This window comes from Schistocerca serialis, chromosome 7, assembly GCF_023864345.2.
Source record: "Schistocerca serialis cubense isolate TAMUIC-IGC-003099 chromosome 7, iqSchSeri2.2, whole genome shotgun sequence".
Taxonomy (NCBI): Eukaryota; Metazoa; Arthropoda; class Insecta; order Orthoptera; family Acrididae; genus Schistocerca; species Schistocerca serialis.
The window spans coordinates 602,593,364-602,612,628 of NC_064644.1; the positions used below are offsets into that span (position 1 = coordinate 602,593,364).

A 19,265-nucleotide genomic window follows, 5' to 3' on the forward strand; every position below is an offset into this window, starting at 1 on the left:
ATGTTGCTTGAATAAATGAGACATACCTCGATGGTATACCAAGCAGCATCAAATTATTTAGCATTTGTGCTCTATTAAGACTATCAAAGGCCTGCTTGAAGTCTATGTAGAGGTTATAAAGTTCAATGTTATACTCATATGCCTTCTCATGTATTTGCCTCAACACAAATATCTGGTCTGTTGTTGATCTATTAGGCTGAAATCCACACTGATACTCCCCCACAATCTCTTCTGCATATGGTAATAACCTGTTGTAGATCTTGTAGGTTAGATTCAGCAGGATAATTCCTTGGTAATTTGGACAACAGGTCTTGTGTCCTTTCTTGTATACAGGTTGAATTACACCTAAGGTCCATTCTTCTGGGATTCTTTCCCGATTCCGTATCAACTTAATAAGTTTGTGGATCTGCTTACCAAGATCAGTTCCCCCACTTTTTAGCAGTTCTGCAGTTATTTAATTAGCTCCTGGTGATTTATAATTATTTTAGACAATGCACTAGCTCCTGTACTTCCTCTAATGTTGGTCCCTCTATTTTTGGATTTGCGGTGTAATAGAGTGGCTGCTCATTCCTTTGTCCTCCAAAATTCCCTTGAAGTATTTTTTCCATCTATCCAGTACATCTTGTTTATCTGTCAGCAAATTTCCCCCTTACAAGCTGTTATTTTTGAACTATATTCTTGAGTTCCTTCTTTAATTTTCTTGTAGAATTTTCTGCTTTCATTCCTTTGGAACTGCTCTTCCATCTCCTCAATCTTTCTTTTCATGGCTTCTCTTTTTTTCCTCTGCCTCTATTCTCTTTTCATTATATAATGCCTGATTTGATCTAGTATTCTGCTCCAAGCATTTCAGCCTTGCTTCCTATTTCTGTTCCACTGCCTGTATACATTCACCATCATACCAATCTTCATTCCTAAGTCCCCTTGCTTCCATCTTTAATAGAGTTCCATTCTTTGTTTATATCCTCTCCACCATCTTTTGTTTGTAACTCCTGTGTCAATCTGTTCTGGTACTTCTGAACAGTAGACCTATCTTTCAGTTGTTCTACATTCTATTTCCTTACTCTGGTATTACTTCCTTTGGCAACCACGGCAAGTTTCTCTCACATTTCGGTTACTACTACGTAATAGAATCAGAATTAGCTCCAAGGATATAGTTCTTCCATCTTCTGACAGCATATATACGTGCCTGAGGGGAGGTAAAGTTGCCAACCGCTACCAAAGTAGACATCTGTATTCCAATGGCTATGGTCTCTAGTGTGGTGTTCAGTTGTACCTATTTGCTAAATGTGGAGAATTGTACCAATGTACAAACGCATCATGAGCCCTCATCTCATTAGTTCAATTTTTACTAAAACTGTGGTAGTTGTGTTCTTAAAGTGTAACGTGTACTGTGTAGAACAGTGACATCAACTGCTCGAGGTCAGCCACATGACTGTGATAACTTAAAATTCTATTGTGTGTTCAGTAACCCCTTAAAAATAACGTCCTGAGTTGCCACATTTTTATTATTTTGACAGAAACTTAAAATCCCAAGTAAACTTGGGCAACTTAAGAACAGTTCTTTGGGAAAAGAACGGCTTTCTGTGCATCTGTTTCTGTGCTATTAATTAAGTGATCATCCATTTGAGAGCAGTACTACATTTTTAGCCTGGCTGTCATGTTTTGGTTGGGATGTTTGCCTTTATTGTGTGTACCTTTGGATACTCAACGATGAAACATGAACTTTCAGCCTCCGTCCTACGTTATTGTGTTCACAGTACTTCTGAAAGTGGATGGCTATAGTGACCCTGAATTCAACAGAAATTAGCAGGTCAGAAAGTTGGGAAGAATAAGATGTTACTTCGCTGGAAATTTAAAGTGACAGGAGTTCGTCACATGACATACAAGTGCTCACCAGTGGTATGAGATGAATACATCTACTGTGTTCCAGTCACATCCGTCAAGATTCCTGCCCACAGGAAACCATTGTGAAATACATGGTTGGACTACATATCCACATAGGAACTAAAAAATGACCAAGTTACAGCATGTTTTAGTCGAAGTCCAGTTCATGACATACGCAGGATTTCATAAATGGTCATCTACAAAATTTTATAACTCATTGCTTCCCTTTGAAAGCTGTCATTGTACACCTACATGTAATGTCATTCATTAAAGAACATTTTCATTTGTATGAAAAATACAGTTTTTCGGAACTATGTATCTGTGTGGTCGAATGGCATTGTCGTCTTTCGTTTACATATTTTCTTTCCCTTCTCTTTTTCTTTGGGATACTGTCTTATAATTCTAGTGAAGGCTTTTCAAATTGTATATCCCGGTAAGAGGACAATTGGTCCATTCTAAATGTACTTCTTTCTCCCTTGAATTGTTATCTGTGTGTGGATTAGTTAAAATGCAAGACACCTTCCCAGCAAGTGATCTTTCTTCTAGCGATGCCGCTGAAGGACGTAGGGTCTCCAGCTGCATAAACAGAGGGGTGTCCACACATTTGGCACTGGTGCTGGGTAATAACCTCTCCCTCAAACAGTTTACTGTTTTAATAGGTAGTTCACAACTTTGAACAGGGACAATGCTATCTGTATCTTTGCAAAACTTGTGATCACGGTAAATGCATAAAGGTGTCATATTTTGGGGGGGGGGGGGGGGGGGCCTTCATGCTGCTATTACAGGTGATCAAATGTTTTATATTCCTGTACCTTCTTTCTCTTTTTAAGAGTCAATCAAACTTGCTACAGGGAGAATGATGGTTTAGGCAACTTGTGCACAGTGTGACCAACATGTTGTCTATCTCAGCTTTCACAGACAGTTTATAATGTACAGCAAGACAAAGCAGAAACATTAAAAGCACCTCAGAGGAGGTGGGACATAAGATATAAAGTCACATCTATATGCCATGACTTTTACTTCATTCAGTAACACATATCCTTCAAATGCCATTATAAGGCTCCTGTGTCAAGTCCGTTTTTCTTTTTGCCTCCCTGTACAAAATGAACACCTCAGTATTTGTCAGACAGGAGCATCAGACCTCCCTGTTGGTACCACGAAATGTCACTGTGCACATGGTTGCCAGTAATATTAGACATTTCTTCTAGCTTATATTCATTTCTGAAAATAGCTTATACTGTGCTGCTGCCAATAACTTGGTCTCTTTCTCTTATTAATAATGGCTGATAGAAGTTGGAAGTCATCACTGTTGGAACAACTACCACTGTTTTTGAACTAACAGTAGGGTTTCATGCTGCCTGCCTGCCTGCTTATTAAAGAGATGTTCATTGTATTGTATTGTATTGTATTGTATGGAACTGGGGACCTAGAAATGATGGAGAGGCTTCGTCCCCGCTGTAGCCCTCAGCGGTTCACAACCCCACAACAGGCTACAGCAGTCTACTTCACCCCACCACCACCCCACACCGACCCCAGGGTTATTGTGCAGTTCGGCCCCTGGGGGAACATCTCACACCAGACAAGTGTAACCACAATGTTTGCGGGGTAGAGCAATTATGGTGTACGCATACATGGAGAAAGTGTTCGCGCAGCAATTGCCGATATAATGTAACTGAGGCGGAATAAGGGGAACCAGCCCACATTTGCTGAGGCAGATGGAAAACCGCTTTAAAAACAATCCACAGACTGGCCGGCACACCGGACCTCGACACTAATCTGCCGGGCGGATTCGTGCAGGGGAACGGCAAGCCTTCCTGCCCAAAAAGCAGCGTGTTAGGCTGCACAGCTAACCGAGCATGCTATAGATGTTTATAATGTCATCTCTCTTCTACTTACTGAGTAGTTGAGTTACAACAGCTTCTACATAACTCACTTCATAATCATAACTACAAATAAGCATCAAATTTGAAGAAGAGTATTTCCATAATGCTCTTTTGTGAAACCCAGGTCGTCTGTATGGTGCGACTGTGTTGTCAGCAGAGAGTTATGGAGGGAAAAAGAAGTTTCACCACACCTCCAACTCGCTCAAGAACTGCAATCGCTTTGGTTCTTTCTCCTCTGTTGGCAGCATTCCATGCTAGTTATCACAGCAGCACAGTACTGTTGACAATATTATTGATACATTCTTCATAAACCTGATTAAAATACTTGATAAACTCATCCAAAATAATTTTTTTCTTTCATATTCTACTTCTCTTTTATATATGTAGTAGGCTGAGAAGCACACATGTATGTTTGCTATATACATTTTTGCTTTAATTCATATGTGCTATTAGGAGACACTCCTATTATCTGATAGTGTCTGTTACAACAGTGGCATGAGGTTGTGGTTGGGCACAGGAGACTTTGTTTCACTCAGTATATCTGGTAACCCATATAATTAAAATATGGCACACCACAATCATATCACTCTGAATACATGCTATGAAATAATGAAAACTAACCCTTGGCATGTTCACAGTTGCAGAGAAACAAAACAAAACATCTTATATTCCCCAGTGTTAATTGATCTCAATTTTCTTATAACTGTACAGTAGAAGTTGCCAAAATATGTGCTGGTATGTTAGAACCAGATTGGGCAACTTACTTATGCCCACCTACACTCAGACTCAGTACAATATTCACTGCTTTAAAATGGCTTTCTGACTTTTTTAAATAATGTAACTGAATTTGGAAACAAAAGTTATTTACAGTAACTGAAAGTCAGAAATAAAGTAAAGCACAAAATACTTTAATGAAGTACCACGCGCAACCTGCATAACAGTTTATTATTTGGAATATGACTCAGTAAATAACTCATTTACATATAATACTAGAGGAAAAGCGCTCCTATCGGTACACAAAAAATGCAAATAGGATCCCATTTATTTAAAAAGAGTCTGACTGAAAAGTGGGGCACCAGCTGCCTCATTCTACCTTCCTCAGCATGTATAAAAATTTTCCCAAAAATTGTGACATGCTAACATATTTGTGCTTTTTGTGACACACAACTCACTTCAAACTCCTACAAGCTCCCCTACCTCACTCACATCCACTAATTCATCGCTGTCACTCACCCATACCCATCCACTCCCAGCTGCCCTTTGTCACTCAATCATTCAGACCAACTTATTGTCACTATCTCTTTGTGTCTCCTTGTCTCCTGTGTCACAGCCATAGACCCCTTTGTTCTGTCCTGTTGTTATCGCATATCTCCCTTCCTCATTGTCACTGTCACTGTCATACACTCTTTCTCATCATCATCATCATCATCATCACTGGCTCTCATCCACATGTACTTCCTCTTTCTCTTTATTCCCCCTTACACTGTCTTCTTCACTCTTTTCCTAGCATTGTCCTGTTACTGTCATCTATGTTCCACTGTCACAATGTCTGTCTCTACCTCTCCCACTGCCATTGTCTCCTTCACTCCTTCTCTACCACAAAGACAGTTTAACATCTTCCAGTATTTATTACTTTTCCACCTTTCTGCTACCGCCTGTGTTTTCTCTCTCAGCATAAAAGAATGTGAATATGTTCGCATGACAAAATTTTGGAGAAAATTTTTAAAGATGCTGAGGAAGGTAATACGAGACAGCTGCTACACCACTTTTCAATCTTTTAATTACACAGGAATGTATTCACATTTTTTGTGCTCCATAAGGAGCATTTTTCTGGTGGTTCTCTTGTTGTCCCTGCTGCAACAGGTGATATGACTCACATGAAAAGAAATGTACTGGTCAGTCAAATTTAGGATTTTACATGAAAAAAAATTTTGCATTTGCTTCAGTACTACAACATGATAACAGAGATGCTTTACAGCATATTTCTCTGCGCTACATCACTTCATGAACTGTACAGGTAAAATAACTTTGAATCTCTGTATCTTGGATATGGATAAAGATGTTGTTGTTGTTATCGTCTTCAGTCCAGAGACTGGTTTGATGCAGTTCCCCATGCTACTCTATCCTGCGCAAGCCTCTTCATCTTGAAGTAACTACTGCAGCCTACATCCTTCTGAATCTGCTTAGTGTATTCATCTCTTGGTATCCCTCTATGATTTTTACCCTCCATGCTGCTCTCCAATACTAAACTGTTGATCCCTTGATACCTCAGAATGTGTCCTACCAACCAATCCCTTCTCCTAGTCAAGTTGTGCCACAAATTCCTCTTCTCCCCAGTTCTATTCAGTACCTCCTCATTAGTTATGTGATCTACCCATCTAATCTTCAGCATTCTTCTGTAGCACCACATTTCGAAAGCTTCTATTCTCTTCTTATCTAAACTATTTATTGTCCATGTTTCACTTCCATACATGGCTACACTCCATACAAATACTTTCAGAAAAAACTTCTCGACACTTAAATCTATACTCGATGTTAACAAATTTCTTTTCTTCAGAAACACTTTCCTATCCATAGCCAGCCTACGTTTTATATCCTCTCTACATCGACCATCATTAGTGTTTTTGCTTCCCAAATAGCAAAATTCATTTACTACTTTAAGTGACTCATTTCCTAACCTCATTCCCTCAGTATTACCCGATTTAATTCAACTACATTCCATTATCATTGTCTTGCTTTTGTAGATGTTCATATTATATCCTACTTTCAAAACCCTGTCCATTCCGTTTAGATGCTCTTCCGGGTACTTTGCTGTCTCTGACAGAATTACAATGTCATTGGCAAACCTCAAAGTTTTATTTCTTCTCCATGGATTTTAATTCCTACTCCAAATTTTTCTTTTGTTTCCCTTACTGCTTGCTCAATATATAGATTGAATAACATTGTGGATAGGCCACAACCCTGTCTCACTCCCTTCCCAACCACTGCGTCCCTTTCATGCCCCTCGACTCTTCTGCTATCTGCACAACTTGTAAATAGCCTTTTGCTCCCTGTATTTTACCCCTGCCACCTTCAGACTTTGAAAGAGAGTGTTCCAGTCAACATTGTCAAAAGCTTTCTCTAAGGCTACAAATGTAGTTTGCCTTTCCTTAACTGATCTTGTAAGATATTTCGCAGGGTCCGTATTGCCTCACGTGTTCCAAAATTTCTAGGGAATCAAAAATGATCTTCCCTAAGGTCGACTTCTACCAGTTTTTCCAATCGTCTGTAAAGAATTCGTGATAGTATTTTGCAGTTGTGGCTTATTAAACTGATAGTTTGGTACCTGCTTTCTTTGGGATTGGAATTATTATATTCTTCTTGAAGTCTGAGGGTATTTCACCTGTCTCATACATCTTGCTCACTAGATGGTAGAGTTTTGTCAGGGCTGGCTCTCCCAAGGCTATCAGTAGTTCTAATGGAATGTTGTCTACTCCCTGGGCCTTGTTTCGACTTAGGTCTTTTAGTGCTCTGTCAAACTCTTCATGCAGTATCATATCTCCTATTTCATCTTCATCTACTTCCTCTTCCATTTCCATAAAGATATGTATGTAGAAAATTTTCAAGGTTGTTCGAGATTGGGATCTTAAGGATACATTGTAAAAATTACACTCATTTGCTGTGCATAGGCTTCTCAGAATCCGCAGTTAGGTTTTGGTCTGCTCATGATGGTGAAAATATAGTAAAAAACTTTTTGTAGTTTTTACAAGAAAGTGCCCATGGACTAATGGTGCCTCCATGTCCCATCAAGCCCATTGTAAACCACATGAAATGCGAAAAGAACCACCTGATTTGCTCCATTTAGCTAAGCAGGAGTATTATTCATACTTTGACCCTGTATTGTAGGACAGTGACACTAAGAGGATCCTTCTGTTGGGTGTACATATGGTCTCTAGCTTAGGGGCTACCCAAAACACTTGTTCTTGCCATTTTAGCACCAACAGAAATCGAGGTATGAGCACTGGAACATCCCGTTTTTATGCGCGGCATTTTGGTACATATTAAGTATGCATGCCTACCAATTTTATCATTGTTCTTGTTGCACAATTACATATAAATTAATAGACTGGCTCCCATTTTCTTTTCTAGATTCAACTAAGCATTCACCTGAGAATTGGATTTATTGTTGAAATTACAACACACATAATGATACGTAGTGAAATTTTGTATCTTGCAAGTGGGTTTTCACACTGGCTTGCTCACGTAAATGATCAGGCTAACATGCCAAGGAAGTTACCAGCAGTGTGCAATGTTCTGAATTTGAACATAGCACATATCGGTACACTTTTCATCCACTGTCTCATGTTTTTGACAACTGCCAACCTCAGTGAGCCAACAGATATGGCACTATTGTGATGAGGCCATGTTGTATGTGTCAACTGAGAAATAACTGGTGTGTGTAAATGTTAATGCCTTTGTGCTGAGCTTTCATGAAATTTGTTACATCCATTTGTAATTTATACTGCAAATGGTGAAAGATCACCATTGAAAGGCAAACATAGGAAAGTTTCCCTCTCAAGTCCGTGTACACCACGTGGTGGCCATGTTCTTTTTCTGCTTCCTGTGCTGGCTTGAGACTGAACCTCTACTTAGCTTTGACAAGTTATGGGCTATATACTTTTCTAAATATATTATTTAAAACATAATGAAAGCATTGCAACAACATTGTTTTCCTTTTTACAGAATTTATATACTGCAAAAAAAATATCCATGGTTAAAGAGAGGAACTTTGAGGGGAGGGAGTTGTGGTGAGTCATCTGATATATCTGCTACTGAAGAAGGAAAGGATCCACAAACTGGGATTTCCTCAAAAGATAATAGTCAAGAATGTATCTCCCATTAAAGAATACATGTCCTGTACAATAGACCTAAACAGATGCACGATGAAAGATATTTAAAATTTGGATTCAGATGCAGCAAAATTCACAAACGGTTCTTCATAGGCACTTACAAACAATGGATGTTAATCACGAAGGCAAATATTATCACTTTATTAAAAAAACAGCACAACTTTCTCAATTACTTTTGCAATTCCTGAAAATGAAAATATAACAGAAGCATCTTACTGTGTACATTGCCATACTGTGCTTAATGGTAAACCTCATTCAACTGGAGAAAAACTTATTAAGCCACATGTCAAAGACACAGTGTCACGTGTTAATAATGGGCAGACTGCCAAAAAATAGATGTGGTACAATTATCTGATAATACTGTTTCATGATGCATCAGACATATTATCACTGCCATAATACGGAGTTAATTTATCAACATGGGCTTTCCAGTGGGTATACACTGCAAATGTATGAATCCACAGTATCACAGGACTAGCTGTAATACTAGTATCTGTTTGTTATATATTTGATAGAAGTATTGATGATTTACTCGGGAGTGCATATTTACATAAAAACAGTGCGAGAAGATATATTCAGTAGGTGGCACTATGGTGGATGAACCTCAAATGAAACGGATGAACTTGTTGGATATAGGTCCCATCTTTTATGCAAAACACTGTTTTTTTCCTTCCTACCCACCCATGTTTTGGCACCTCTGTGCCATCATCAGTGGGTTTTGTTTACTGAAAAACTGTATAAAGTGAACACATTTTAGGTTGTAACTGGTTTAACAAAATGAGGCATAAAGACAGTTTTTGTTCTTTCCTTGATTTTAAATTATATGGTTGTCCAGGACCATTTGTATAGTGTCCTGCACTTATACCGTGTCATATGCTAAGGAAACGATGTAAATGTGAATTTTATGTGCTAGTTAACACATCCTTTGATTCTTCAAAATATTATTTTGGTAAGGCAAAATGTTCTGTGTATGTATTTGTTATTACTCATGTTCTGTTGTGCCTGATCCATCTTCTTTTGTGGTCTGAGGGCACTGCACACAGATATGAAATGAACTTTGTGTAATTTCAGTTTTTCAAACGCCTTTTCACTTCGCAAAACAATGTGTACCCGATGTTGTTGTTGTATCCTAACCAGAGAGAGAGAGAGAGAGAGAGAGAGAGAGAGAGAGAGAGAGAGAGAGAGAGAGAGAGAGAGAGAGAGAAGTAAACAAAATTTGCCATCAAACTCACTCGGAAACAAATGTATGGCAACAAGATTAGGGCATACAACAACATTGTGGGCGAAGTGAAAATGCATTTGAAAAACCAAAATTATGCAAAGAATATTTAATATGTGTGTGCAGTGCCCTCAGAATGCAAGAAGAGGAGAATCAGTCACAACAAAACGTTAGTAATAACAAATATGTCTAAAAAGAAAGATGATGAAACTTACCAAACAAAAGCGCTGGCAGGTCGATAGACACACAAACAAACACAAACATACACACAAAATTCTAGCTTTCGCAACCAATGGTTGCCTCGTCAGGAAAGAGGGAAGGAGAAGGAAAGACAAAAGGATATGGGTTTTAAGGGAGAGGGATATGTACACAAAATTTTTTTGGACTGAAGGGTACTTCTTTTTATTTGCAAAGTGTCCACTGTGATGCCATCTACTCTGGTTTCCACCTGGTTTGATGAACATTTCTCAAAATTACCATGCCCCAATAGGACAGGTATCTACCATTTGGCTCGCACAAGTTGACAGGCTAATACCTCACAACAAGAGGGCATGCCCCGTGTTGTCAGAGGACTACAGTCGAGACAGTACATGATGACCCCACCATGTCATATTGGTTACCACATTGTCATTTCTGCAGTAATAGCTGTCCAAGTAGTGACATTGCATGAGCAATCATAGTACACTACAGACATGGTGCTACATAAAATGTCCTCCTCCAAATGACCTGGAAGTGAGGACTGGACTTTACATTGTGACAGAAGAAAGCAAAGGAAATAATCCAAACTTGAACCTAAGGAACATCCAGGTTACAATCAAAACTTAACACTGCAGTGTGGTCAATCTAGTATAAAGGAGGGACGGGGAGGGGTGGGGTGGGGGTTACGGCATTGGCTCTGAGCCCCACAATCACCAGGCGCATACCTACAAGACGCTGGACCCCTGAGGACGAAACCTATTAGGGATAGTTCTTCAAGGACATCTTTCCAACTTTTATTGTCCAAAGGATTATGTAGTGGCTACTTCAAAGAACACACTGTTCTCTAGATTGATGCAAAGATTAAGTTTTCAACAGAAACAGCTTTCCTGTGTGATGAAGGAGACAGGTGAGGAGTTGTATCCAACACTGACATAGAATTCTATACTTACCTTTTCCCCACTACTGGTATTGTTCCACTAGAGACTGTAGCTCCTTAACCCCAGAGAATTACAATTAGGTTTAAACTGGTTCTCTTTCAAATATATCCACATTTTCCCCACTGTGTTATGAGCATCAATTTCTCCCTGTGGATCACGAATCCATTAATGTTTCACTGTACACAAATTCATTAATGTTTCACTGTAACACAGGGGTCAAATTAATGATGAGACGCCCCCCCCCCCCCCCTCTTCCTTCTGATAATGTAACGAGTCCATTACAACAACAGAGAGAGTTTTTGGGTTGGTTGGATTTATAATACTTTTTGCTTTGTTGTTAGTAGTGCTTTTCCCATTTTTTGCATGATTTTTGATTGCTATAAGATGAATTATTTGCTTTTTCAGTCTATTGAAAAATGTGTGTGGCTTTGGTAGAATTGCAATGGATATGACTGATTAGTTTTGAGGGGCAGAATGTTTCAATGTAAGTGAGCATTTACAGCTGCACATTCATATGCAGTTGTTGCTGGAGTAATTGTCTTAAGTTGGTGTTGAGACAGTAAATCACACAATAGACATTTTAAGAGAAAAAGTCAAGACAGTTTTAAATGTATACACCATCACTTTAACACAGGGTTGTTATCTGGTGACAACTTTCTGCATCATTATCTTTCAGAGTAGCAGAAAATATACGCTCCACAATGAATTGTCCCAAGATGTCTACAGTAGAAAGAGGAGGGGAGTTTCCTGCTCCTTTCATACGCATTTTTAGCATATTTCAATGTGTTGCATTTACAACAATGCTGTACAAACACACTGCTAACGCACGAACCAGCACAGATGATTAGGCACATACGGTCTCATCTTCATGTATGAAAAGCCTGCCTTATGTTCCCGAGAAGCACTTCAGGGTTAAATTTCAAAAATATTAGTCGAAAGAGTAAAATTCAACAAAGGAAAATCCCGGATGTAATGTAACAATATTATGAAAAGGATAGTTGCTACCCACCATATAGTGGAGATGCTGAGTTACAGATAGGCACAACAAAAAAACTGCCAGAAAATGAGCTTTTGGCCATCAAGTTCTTCATCAAAGATAGAACACACACACACACACACACACACAGAGCCTCTGGCTGCTGAGGCCATACTATCAGAAGAAAGAGGAGGAGTGTTGTCATTAATTTGGTCCCTGTGTTACAGTGAAACATTGATGGATTTGTGATCCACACAGAGAAATTGATGCTCGTATCAGTGTGGAAAAATGTGAATATATTTGAAAGAAAACCAGTTTAATGCAACTTTTGCACTGTGGCCTCAACAGCCAGAGACAGCAGTCACAGGCACATGAGTTGCATTTGCGTGGTGTATTTGCACAATGTTCTATCTCTAACTAAGGCCTTGTTGGCTGAAAGCTCATTTTCTGACAGTCTTTCTGTTGAGCTTGTCTGTGACTCAGCAGTTTCATTATATGGTGAGTATCGACTATCCTTTCCATAATATTAATCTAAAGAGTATTGTTTCTTGTGGACAACTGCTCCTATTCCATATTCAAATCTTCATTAAAAACTAGTAGCATGTGTACTGTAGAAACACTATCTTTTATGAAATTTAAGTCACTATGATAATTGTATTCTATAAATGGACAGCATCTATCCGTACACACAAATCTTACATATGTAGCCTGCAAACTGACTCATCCATTGCAATTAAAAACTTTCATAAGTATATACAGAATTAACTATTAACACTTCCAGCCATTTGCTTCACTCTAGTCACTGCAACATTACTTTATGCCCTCGAGAATCCTTGAACATTCATGTCCATGTGTTGTAAGCCTTCTTCATATGCCTACAGGTCATTGAGTTAGAAGCACGACTTTTTTTCACCCTTTTTGAAAGCTGGATAGTTCCTTCACACTGTACAAAAATGTGGCGTTATAGCTACACACTGTTAGCTGTTCCACACTGTTACCATTTTTCATAATTATGTAAACATATAAAGGACTGATGTAATATTTATTGTTAACAAAAATACTGACAGCAGCAAGAAACAATAATTTATTTACACGCAGCTGGTTTTCAACAACATTTTTTAAAAGGCAGTTCACATAAATAGGCAGAACACACATCATTTTACAGGTTTCATTTGCCACAGGCCATCATTTAAATAATGATAGTTTTCTACTCCAATGCCTTTGTTCACTTTTGCACTGAAAAAGAAAGATATAAAAGAATTAACAGACACGAAGAGTTAATGATACAATATATACACAGGAGATATAATTATATTTCACACACACACACACACACACACACACACACACACACATATATATATATATATATATATATATATATATATATATATATATATATATATATATATATATATAATAGAGGGAAACATTCCACGTAGGAAAAATATATCTAAAAACAAAGATGATGTGACTTACCAAATGAAAGTGCTGGCAGGTCGACAGACACACAAACGAACCCAAACATACACACAAAATTCAAGCTTTCGCAACAAACTGTTGCCTCATCAGGAAAGAGGGAAGGAGAGGGAAAGACAAAAGGATGTGGGTTTTAAGGGAGAGGGTAAGGAGTCATTCCAATCCCGGGAGTGGAAAGACTTACCTTAGGGGGAAAAAAGGACGGGTATACACTCGCACACACACACATATCCATCCACACATATACAGACACAAGCAGACATATTTAAAGACTTAAATATGTCTGCTTGTGTCTGTATATGTGTGGATGGATATGTGTGTGTGTGTGTGCGCGAGTGTATACCCGTCCTTTTTTCCCCCTAAGGTAAGTCTTTCCGCTCCCGGGATTGGAATGACTCCTTACCCTCTCCCTTGAAACCCACATCCTTTCGTCTTTCCCTCTCCTTCCCTCTTTCCTGATGAGGCAACAGTTTGTTGCGAAAGCTTTGTGTGTATGTTTGTGTTCGTTTGTGTGTCTGTCGACTTGCCAGCACTTTCATTTGGTAAGCCACATCATCTTTGTTTTTAGATATATATCAAACACTGCAATTGTTCTAAAGCATGCATATGCAGCATATACATCAGCTGGAAGAAACTTTGGGTGACTTGTTTAAAATTATTTCGTATAAATGGTGCCTCAGGCCTCCATAAACTGGATATCATGTGCATGAAGATTTTCATATGAGGATTTAAAGGACACGATGTTATGCCCAATCAACAGCAACAGAGACTTTAGTTTAAGTGATCAAGTTTGCAATCACATTGTCAGAAATCACCTCAAAAGACAGGAGAAATACCCAGTACTGGACTTGCAACAGAACAGCATTGTTGACACTAGAATATAAAGACTAATGTAAATGAGCACTATACAACCTGCCCAGTTCACAGTTTATTTGTAATCAAGACAGCGTCCACCCCTGGGTCAGTGTGACAGAATGCCAATCCTAAGGGCCCGGGTTCGATTCCTGGCTGGGTCAGAGATTTTATCCGCTCAGGGACTGGGTGTTGTGTTGTCCTAATCATCTTCATTTCATCCCCATCAATGCGCAAGTCGCCAAAGTGGCATCAAATCGACAGACTTGCATCCGGCGGACGGTCTACCCGACGGGAGGCCCTAGTCACATGACATTTACATTTATTTTAATCAAGACAGCAAGCAACTGATTTCTGTATTCGACACACCTGAGGAAGACAGGGAATCTGCTAAAATTTTCTGCTAAAAATTATAATCTCAACTGCAAACTACAAGCTCTCGAGATTATGAGGGCTTGTGTATTCTGCTAAAAATTATATAATCTCAACTGCAAACTATGAACTCTAGAGATTACTTTGAAATTATGTATTACTGTATTTACCTGATGACACGCCAAGTTTTTTTTCCCTATATTCACAGTGTCGTGTTATATTCACAGATTAAACTATTGCTGCTGAGGTAAATGTTCTTACAGTGTTTAATAGATTACTATGCTGGTCGTCTTACATTTACAGATAAAACTTTTGTTATTGAGGTGTAAACGTAGGCTTCCGTGGTCACTGTCACAGTAAATAAAATTCTTCTGGGTTTGAAGTCACCTCGTCATCTGTAAAATTCTGACGTTTCAGAGACTGTTGGAAGGTGCCTTCCTCAGGGTGTATTGCTAACTGATGAATGAGCACTAGCTTGGATACTTATATACTATGGAGGAGTGCTGTCATCGGATGTGAGGGTGAGGAGGAAGCGTATTAGGAGTTCATTTTATTGGTCTTTGCATTGTGTGTTGTCACTGGCGGAAATGGGCATTTTCCATTGGAGTTTCCTTTACTGCTTGCCATTGGTGGAAATTGGCGGATAAGATACGCAGTGGCAACAACAGCATACCGTTGTTTACTAACTGCCTAGTATCAACTAGGCCGCGTCAGTGCTCTGTATACCCTCCACAGCTGTGACCTACCACGCATCTGTTGCTCTGCAAGAGCTGTCCTCCTGCAAAGCTGTCACAGCTGGCAGCCAAGACACTGGAAGCCACTACCCCTCTTCTCTATTCATATTGTCGGGTCACTTGGCTATTTCTATAGCCTCTCTAATCTTCCTCCTCAAAGTAAATGGCTGTTTCGCCAGTACGCGGTCCTCTTGAAATTCGATCTCCATTCTGCACTGCTCCTGATGTTCTGCCACCGCTGATTTGTTGTACTGTTTGAGGCGGATATATCTCTCGTGTTCAGTTAACCTTGCGCTTATTGGATGCCCAATCCCACCTACATACACCAGTCCACATTCGCACCCGATTTCATAAACTCCGGCGGCATGAAACTTGTCAATGCCATCCTTCGTCGAGCACAGAATGTCTGTTATTTTGTTGTTGCTATGAAAAATCAGCTTAATGCCTGCCTGACTGAGAATTTTGCCCAGACGTTCAGTAACCCCCCGTACATACAGTAGCACGACAGTGTTCTGTGCTTTGTTCTGCATTTCCCTGTTGCCCTCCTCCTTCAGCGCCATGGTTTCGTGTATCATCCTTATGTCGTAGCCATTAGCTCCAAAAATGGACCTGAGATTCTGTAGTTCAGCTTGCAGGTTGTGTTCATCACTGATACTGTAGGCTCTCTTAGTTAAAGTTTGCAGGGCAGAATTCTTTTGCGTAGGATGGTGGTGGGAGGATGCACGCAGGTACCCGTCCGTGTTGGTGGGCTTCCTATAAACTGTGTGTCCAAGCTTCCCCTCTGGCTTAGGTAAACTTCCACATCGAGAAAAGGCAATACCCCATTCTTTTGTATCTCCATGGTAAAGTGAATTTTGCTGTGCTGCTGGGTGAGATGTTCGTAAAATTTCTGAAGCTCTTCTTCTCCGTGTGGCCAGATAAAGGTGTCATTAACACATCAGCCACCATTCTGAGTGTAATGGTGTGGATTGGAGTGCTATTTCTTCGAACTATCGCATAAAAATGCCTGCTGCGGCCGGAAAAAGAAGGGAACCCATAGCTACACCGTCCGTCTGCTCATACAAATCCCCTTTCCACCTGAAATAAGAGGTCGTCAAACAGTGGCGCACTAGCTCGCAGATATCAGGTGCTGTGCGTTCCTCTAAGATGTTCATGTTGTTCGTCAAGGGTACATTCGTGAACAAAGACTTCACATCAAAACTGACCATCAGATCCATATCCGATGCACGCTTTTCTTTCAAAAGTGCTATAAAATGGGTGGAGTCCTTGACGTATGAATCTGTATGGCTCACTAAACGTCTAAGCTTCAGAGCCAATTCTTTCGCACATTTGTAGGTCAGTGAGTTAATACTACTCACTATCGGCCGTAATGGAAAGGCTTCTTTGTGGATCTTTGGTACACAATATATTCTTGGCGACTGTGGCACTTGTGGAATGAGTCTTCGGTTCAAGTCAAATTTCATCCTAGTTTTCTTCAGCAGCGCTTGCATCGATTTCATTATCTTGGCCATCGGATCTCCCTTAAGTTTATGGTAAATGGGTTCATTCAAAAGATCCTCCATCCGCTTGTCGTAATCTACTGCGTCCAACACTACGGTGGCATTTCCCTTGTCTGCCTGTATTACCACTATCTGAGAGTTGTTCTTCAGCTTCTTGATGGCATGACATTTCTCCTTACTGATGTTTTGCTTCAGAGGCTTTGAGTGGGCCAAGACTCATATGGTTTCTTGTCGAATCTTCTCTGCTTCTGGTTGTGGTAGATGACTAACTGAGGCCTCCACTGATTCAATAATGTACTCTTTCAGTACTACTAGTTCTGGTGCGATTGCATAGTTCATCCCTTTGGCCAAAATTTTTGTGGCTGCACTGCTCAAGGTGTGGCTGGAGAGGTTCACCACTGTTCGTCGCGTGTCTAGAATCGGTCCTTCATCTGTTGTTTTCTGTTGCAATTTGTCGAACTTTGTCACCTGGCGACTACTGGTACTTTCACTTGACCTTGTGGCTCGTTAAAAGGTTAACCTGTTGACCTTCTGCCAGTCATCTTCATCCAGTTTCCCACTCAGAAAGAGGTGCAGTTCACACAGTTTTATTTCGTTTGCCTCGAGACTACCACGAATGTGGTGGATCCTTTCTCGCAACAAAGCTTTGCTAGCCTGTACACACATATTCCTGCGGCTGCAGTTAATAAACAATGCTATGCTGTTGTTGCCGCTCCGTGTCTTATTCGCCGATTTCCAACAATCGGAAGCAGTGAAGGAAACTCAAATGGGAAATGCCCATTTCCACCAATGACAACGTGCAATGCAAAGACCATTAAATGAACTCCTAATTCCCTTCCTCTTCACCCTCAAACCCAGAAGAATTTGATTGACTTTTGTTATTGTGATTTCACAGAAATTTACTTAGAAGAGTTCTGTTCTAAAGGGTAGAGCTTAGCGAATAATACTTTAGTTCAAATAGGCTTGAGATTTACCAATACGCAGAAGTGCTCAATACAGCATTGATCTTGCTCGATCAATCATGTGGCATCTGACTCGTGGCACTAGTACAAGGGTTTGATACATGAGAAACTATGAACTAGGCACTACAAATTTCTAATGCTTTACTTAAAAAATACAGGAGGAAATAGCATTAAACTCTTTCAACTCCCAAACCTTTGTTGTATTTGACTAGATTCGCAACAGAAGTTCTCATACATGTTGGGATACCGTATACATAAATTTATGCTGCTTTTTATGTAAAGGTAACATTTGAAGGCGAAAATCTTGTCCTTCAAAAACAATTACACGATTCTGAACCCAAGTCAGTATTTCATTTACTTATAAGAATGCAATGATTTATGAAGTGCATTGCTAAGGAAAATTTGGTATCTGCTCAGGTACCGAACACCAGTGGAAAACCTTACCAGCTTTTAATCAGCTTTACAACATGATTACATTCAGATGAAATGATAAAGAAAATTAACCGCAAAGTAAATGGTAAACAAATGAAACAAATCACATTGAACTGACTGCAATTGCTATTGCAAGAAAAAATTATAGCAAAAAGACCAGCTGTGGAGATAGCACCCAGAGATAGTGCTAGATCGTAGGACAAGTGAAAGTTCAAGAATTGGACTGAATCATGATTGCGAACTTTCATTTACGTATTAGTTGTTGTAATTTCATACGATTTGCACCCTCGAAGATACAGCCATCCAAGTTTCACTGTTGCTCAAGTGCAGCACTATGGAGGGCTTCGAGGGGGAATGGTAACACCAGCTTGGCTGAGAACTATTACGAGTATGGCGAGGGGAGTGGCGAACAGGGAGTAAATCTCATCTTGCTCCAATCATGGGGATCTTTACTGCATACTTCGACTTTTTATGAACATTTACCACATTTAAAGTGCACTTTATCTGAAACCATTTGCACTTGGGATCAAATTGACTTTAAAATTGGGCAAATACTTAACAATAGCATATGAGGGTGGCTTGAAAAGTTCTCGGAATCACCATGAGAGGTCAGCACTTGCGCAATAAGTTGTTCATGTGATATTCATTGGACCGTTGTCTGTAAACACGTGCCATGCCTGTGCTCTTGGAAGAGAGCTGTTGCAGTGACATGGCTCTGTTGTTGTTCTCGCATAGTGATTTGCAAAGAAGGAAAAAAAAAAAAAAAAAAAATAGAGATTCGAGCAGTGATTAAGCACTTCACAAAGAAACATGAAAGCAAAGGACATTCAAGCCAATTTCCAGAATACACTGGGGGACTCTGCTCCTTCATACTCAACTGTTGCCAAGTGGACAAATGAATTTAAATTTGGTCAGGAGAGCTTAGATGATGATCCGCACAGTGGTTGG

At 39.7% G+C, this 19,265-nt stretch overlaps 1 protein-coding gene across 1 annotated transcript in view; it reads right to left on the minus strand.

Moving 5' to 3' along the window:
- Positions 1-13,053: 13,053 nt before the first annotated feature.
- LOC126412187 (malignant T-cell-amplified sequence 1 homolog) overlaps positions 13,054-19,265 on the minus strand; it is a 79,366-nt gene continuing 73,154 nt past the window's right edge. The window contains exon 6 of the mRNA XM_050081667.1: positions 13,054-13,223. Within this exon, the coding sequence (XP_049937624.1) occupies positions 13,142-13,223 (82 nt within the window). The 3' untranslated portion in view covers positions 13,054-13,141. The remainder of the gene's footprint in view (positions 13,224-19,265) is intronic.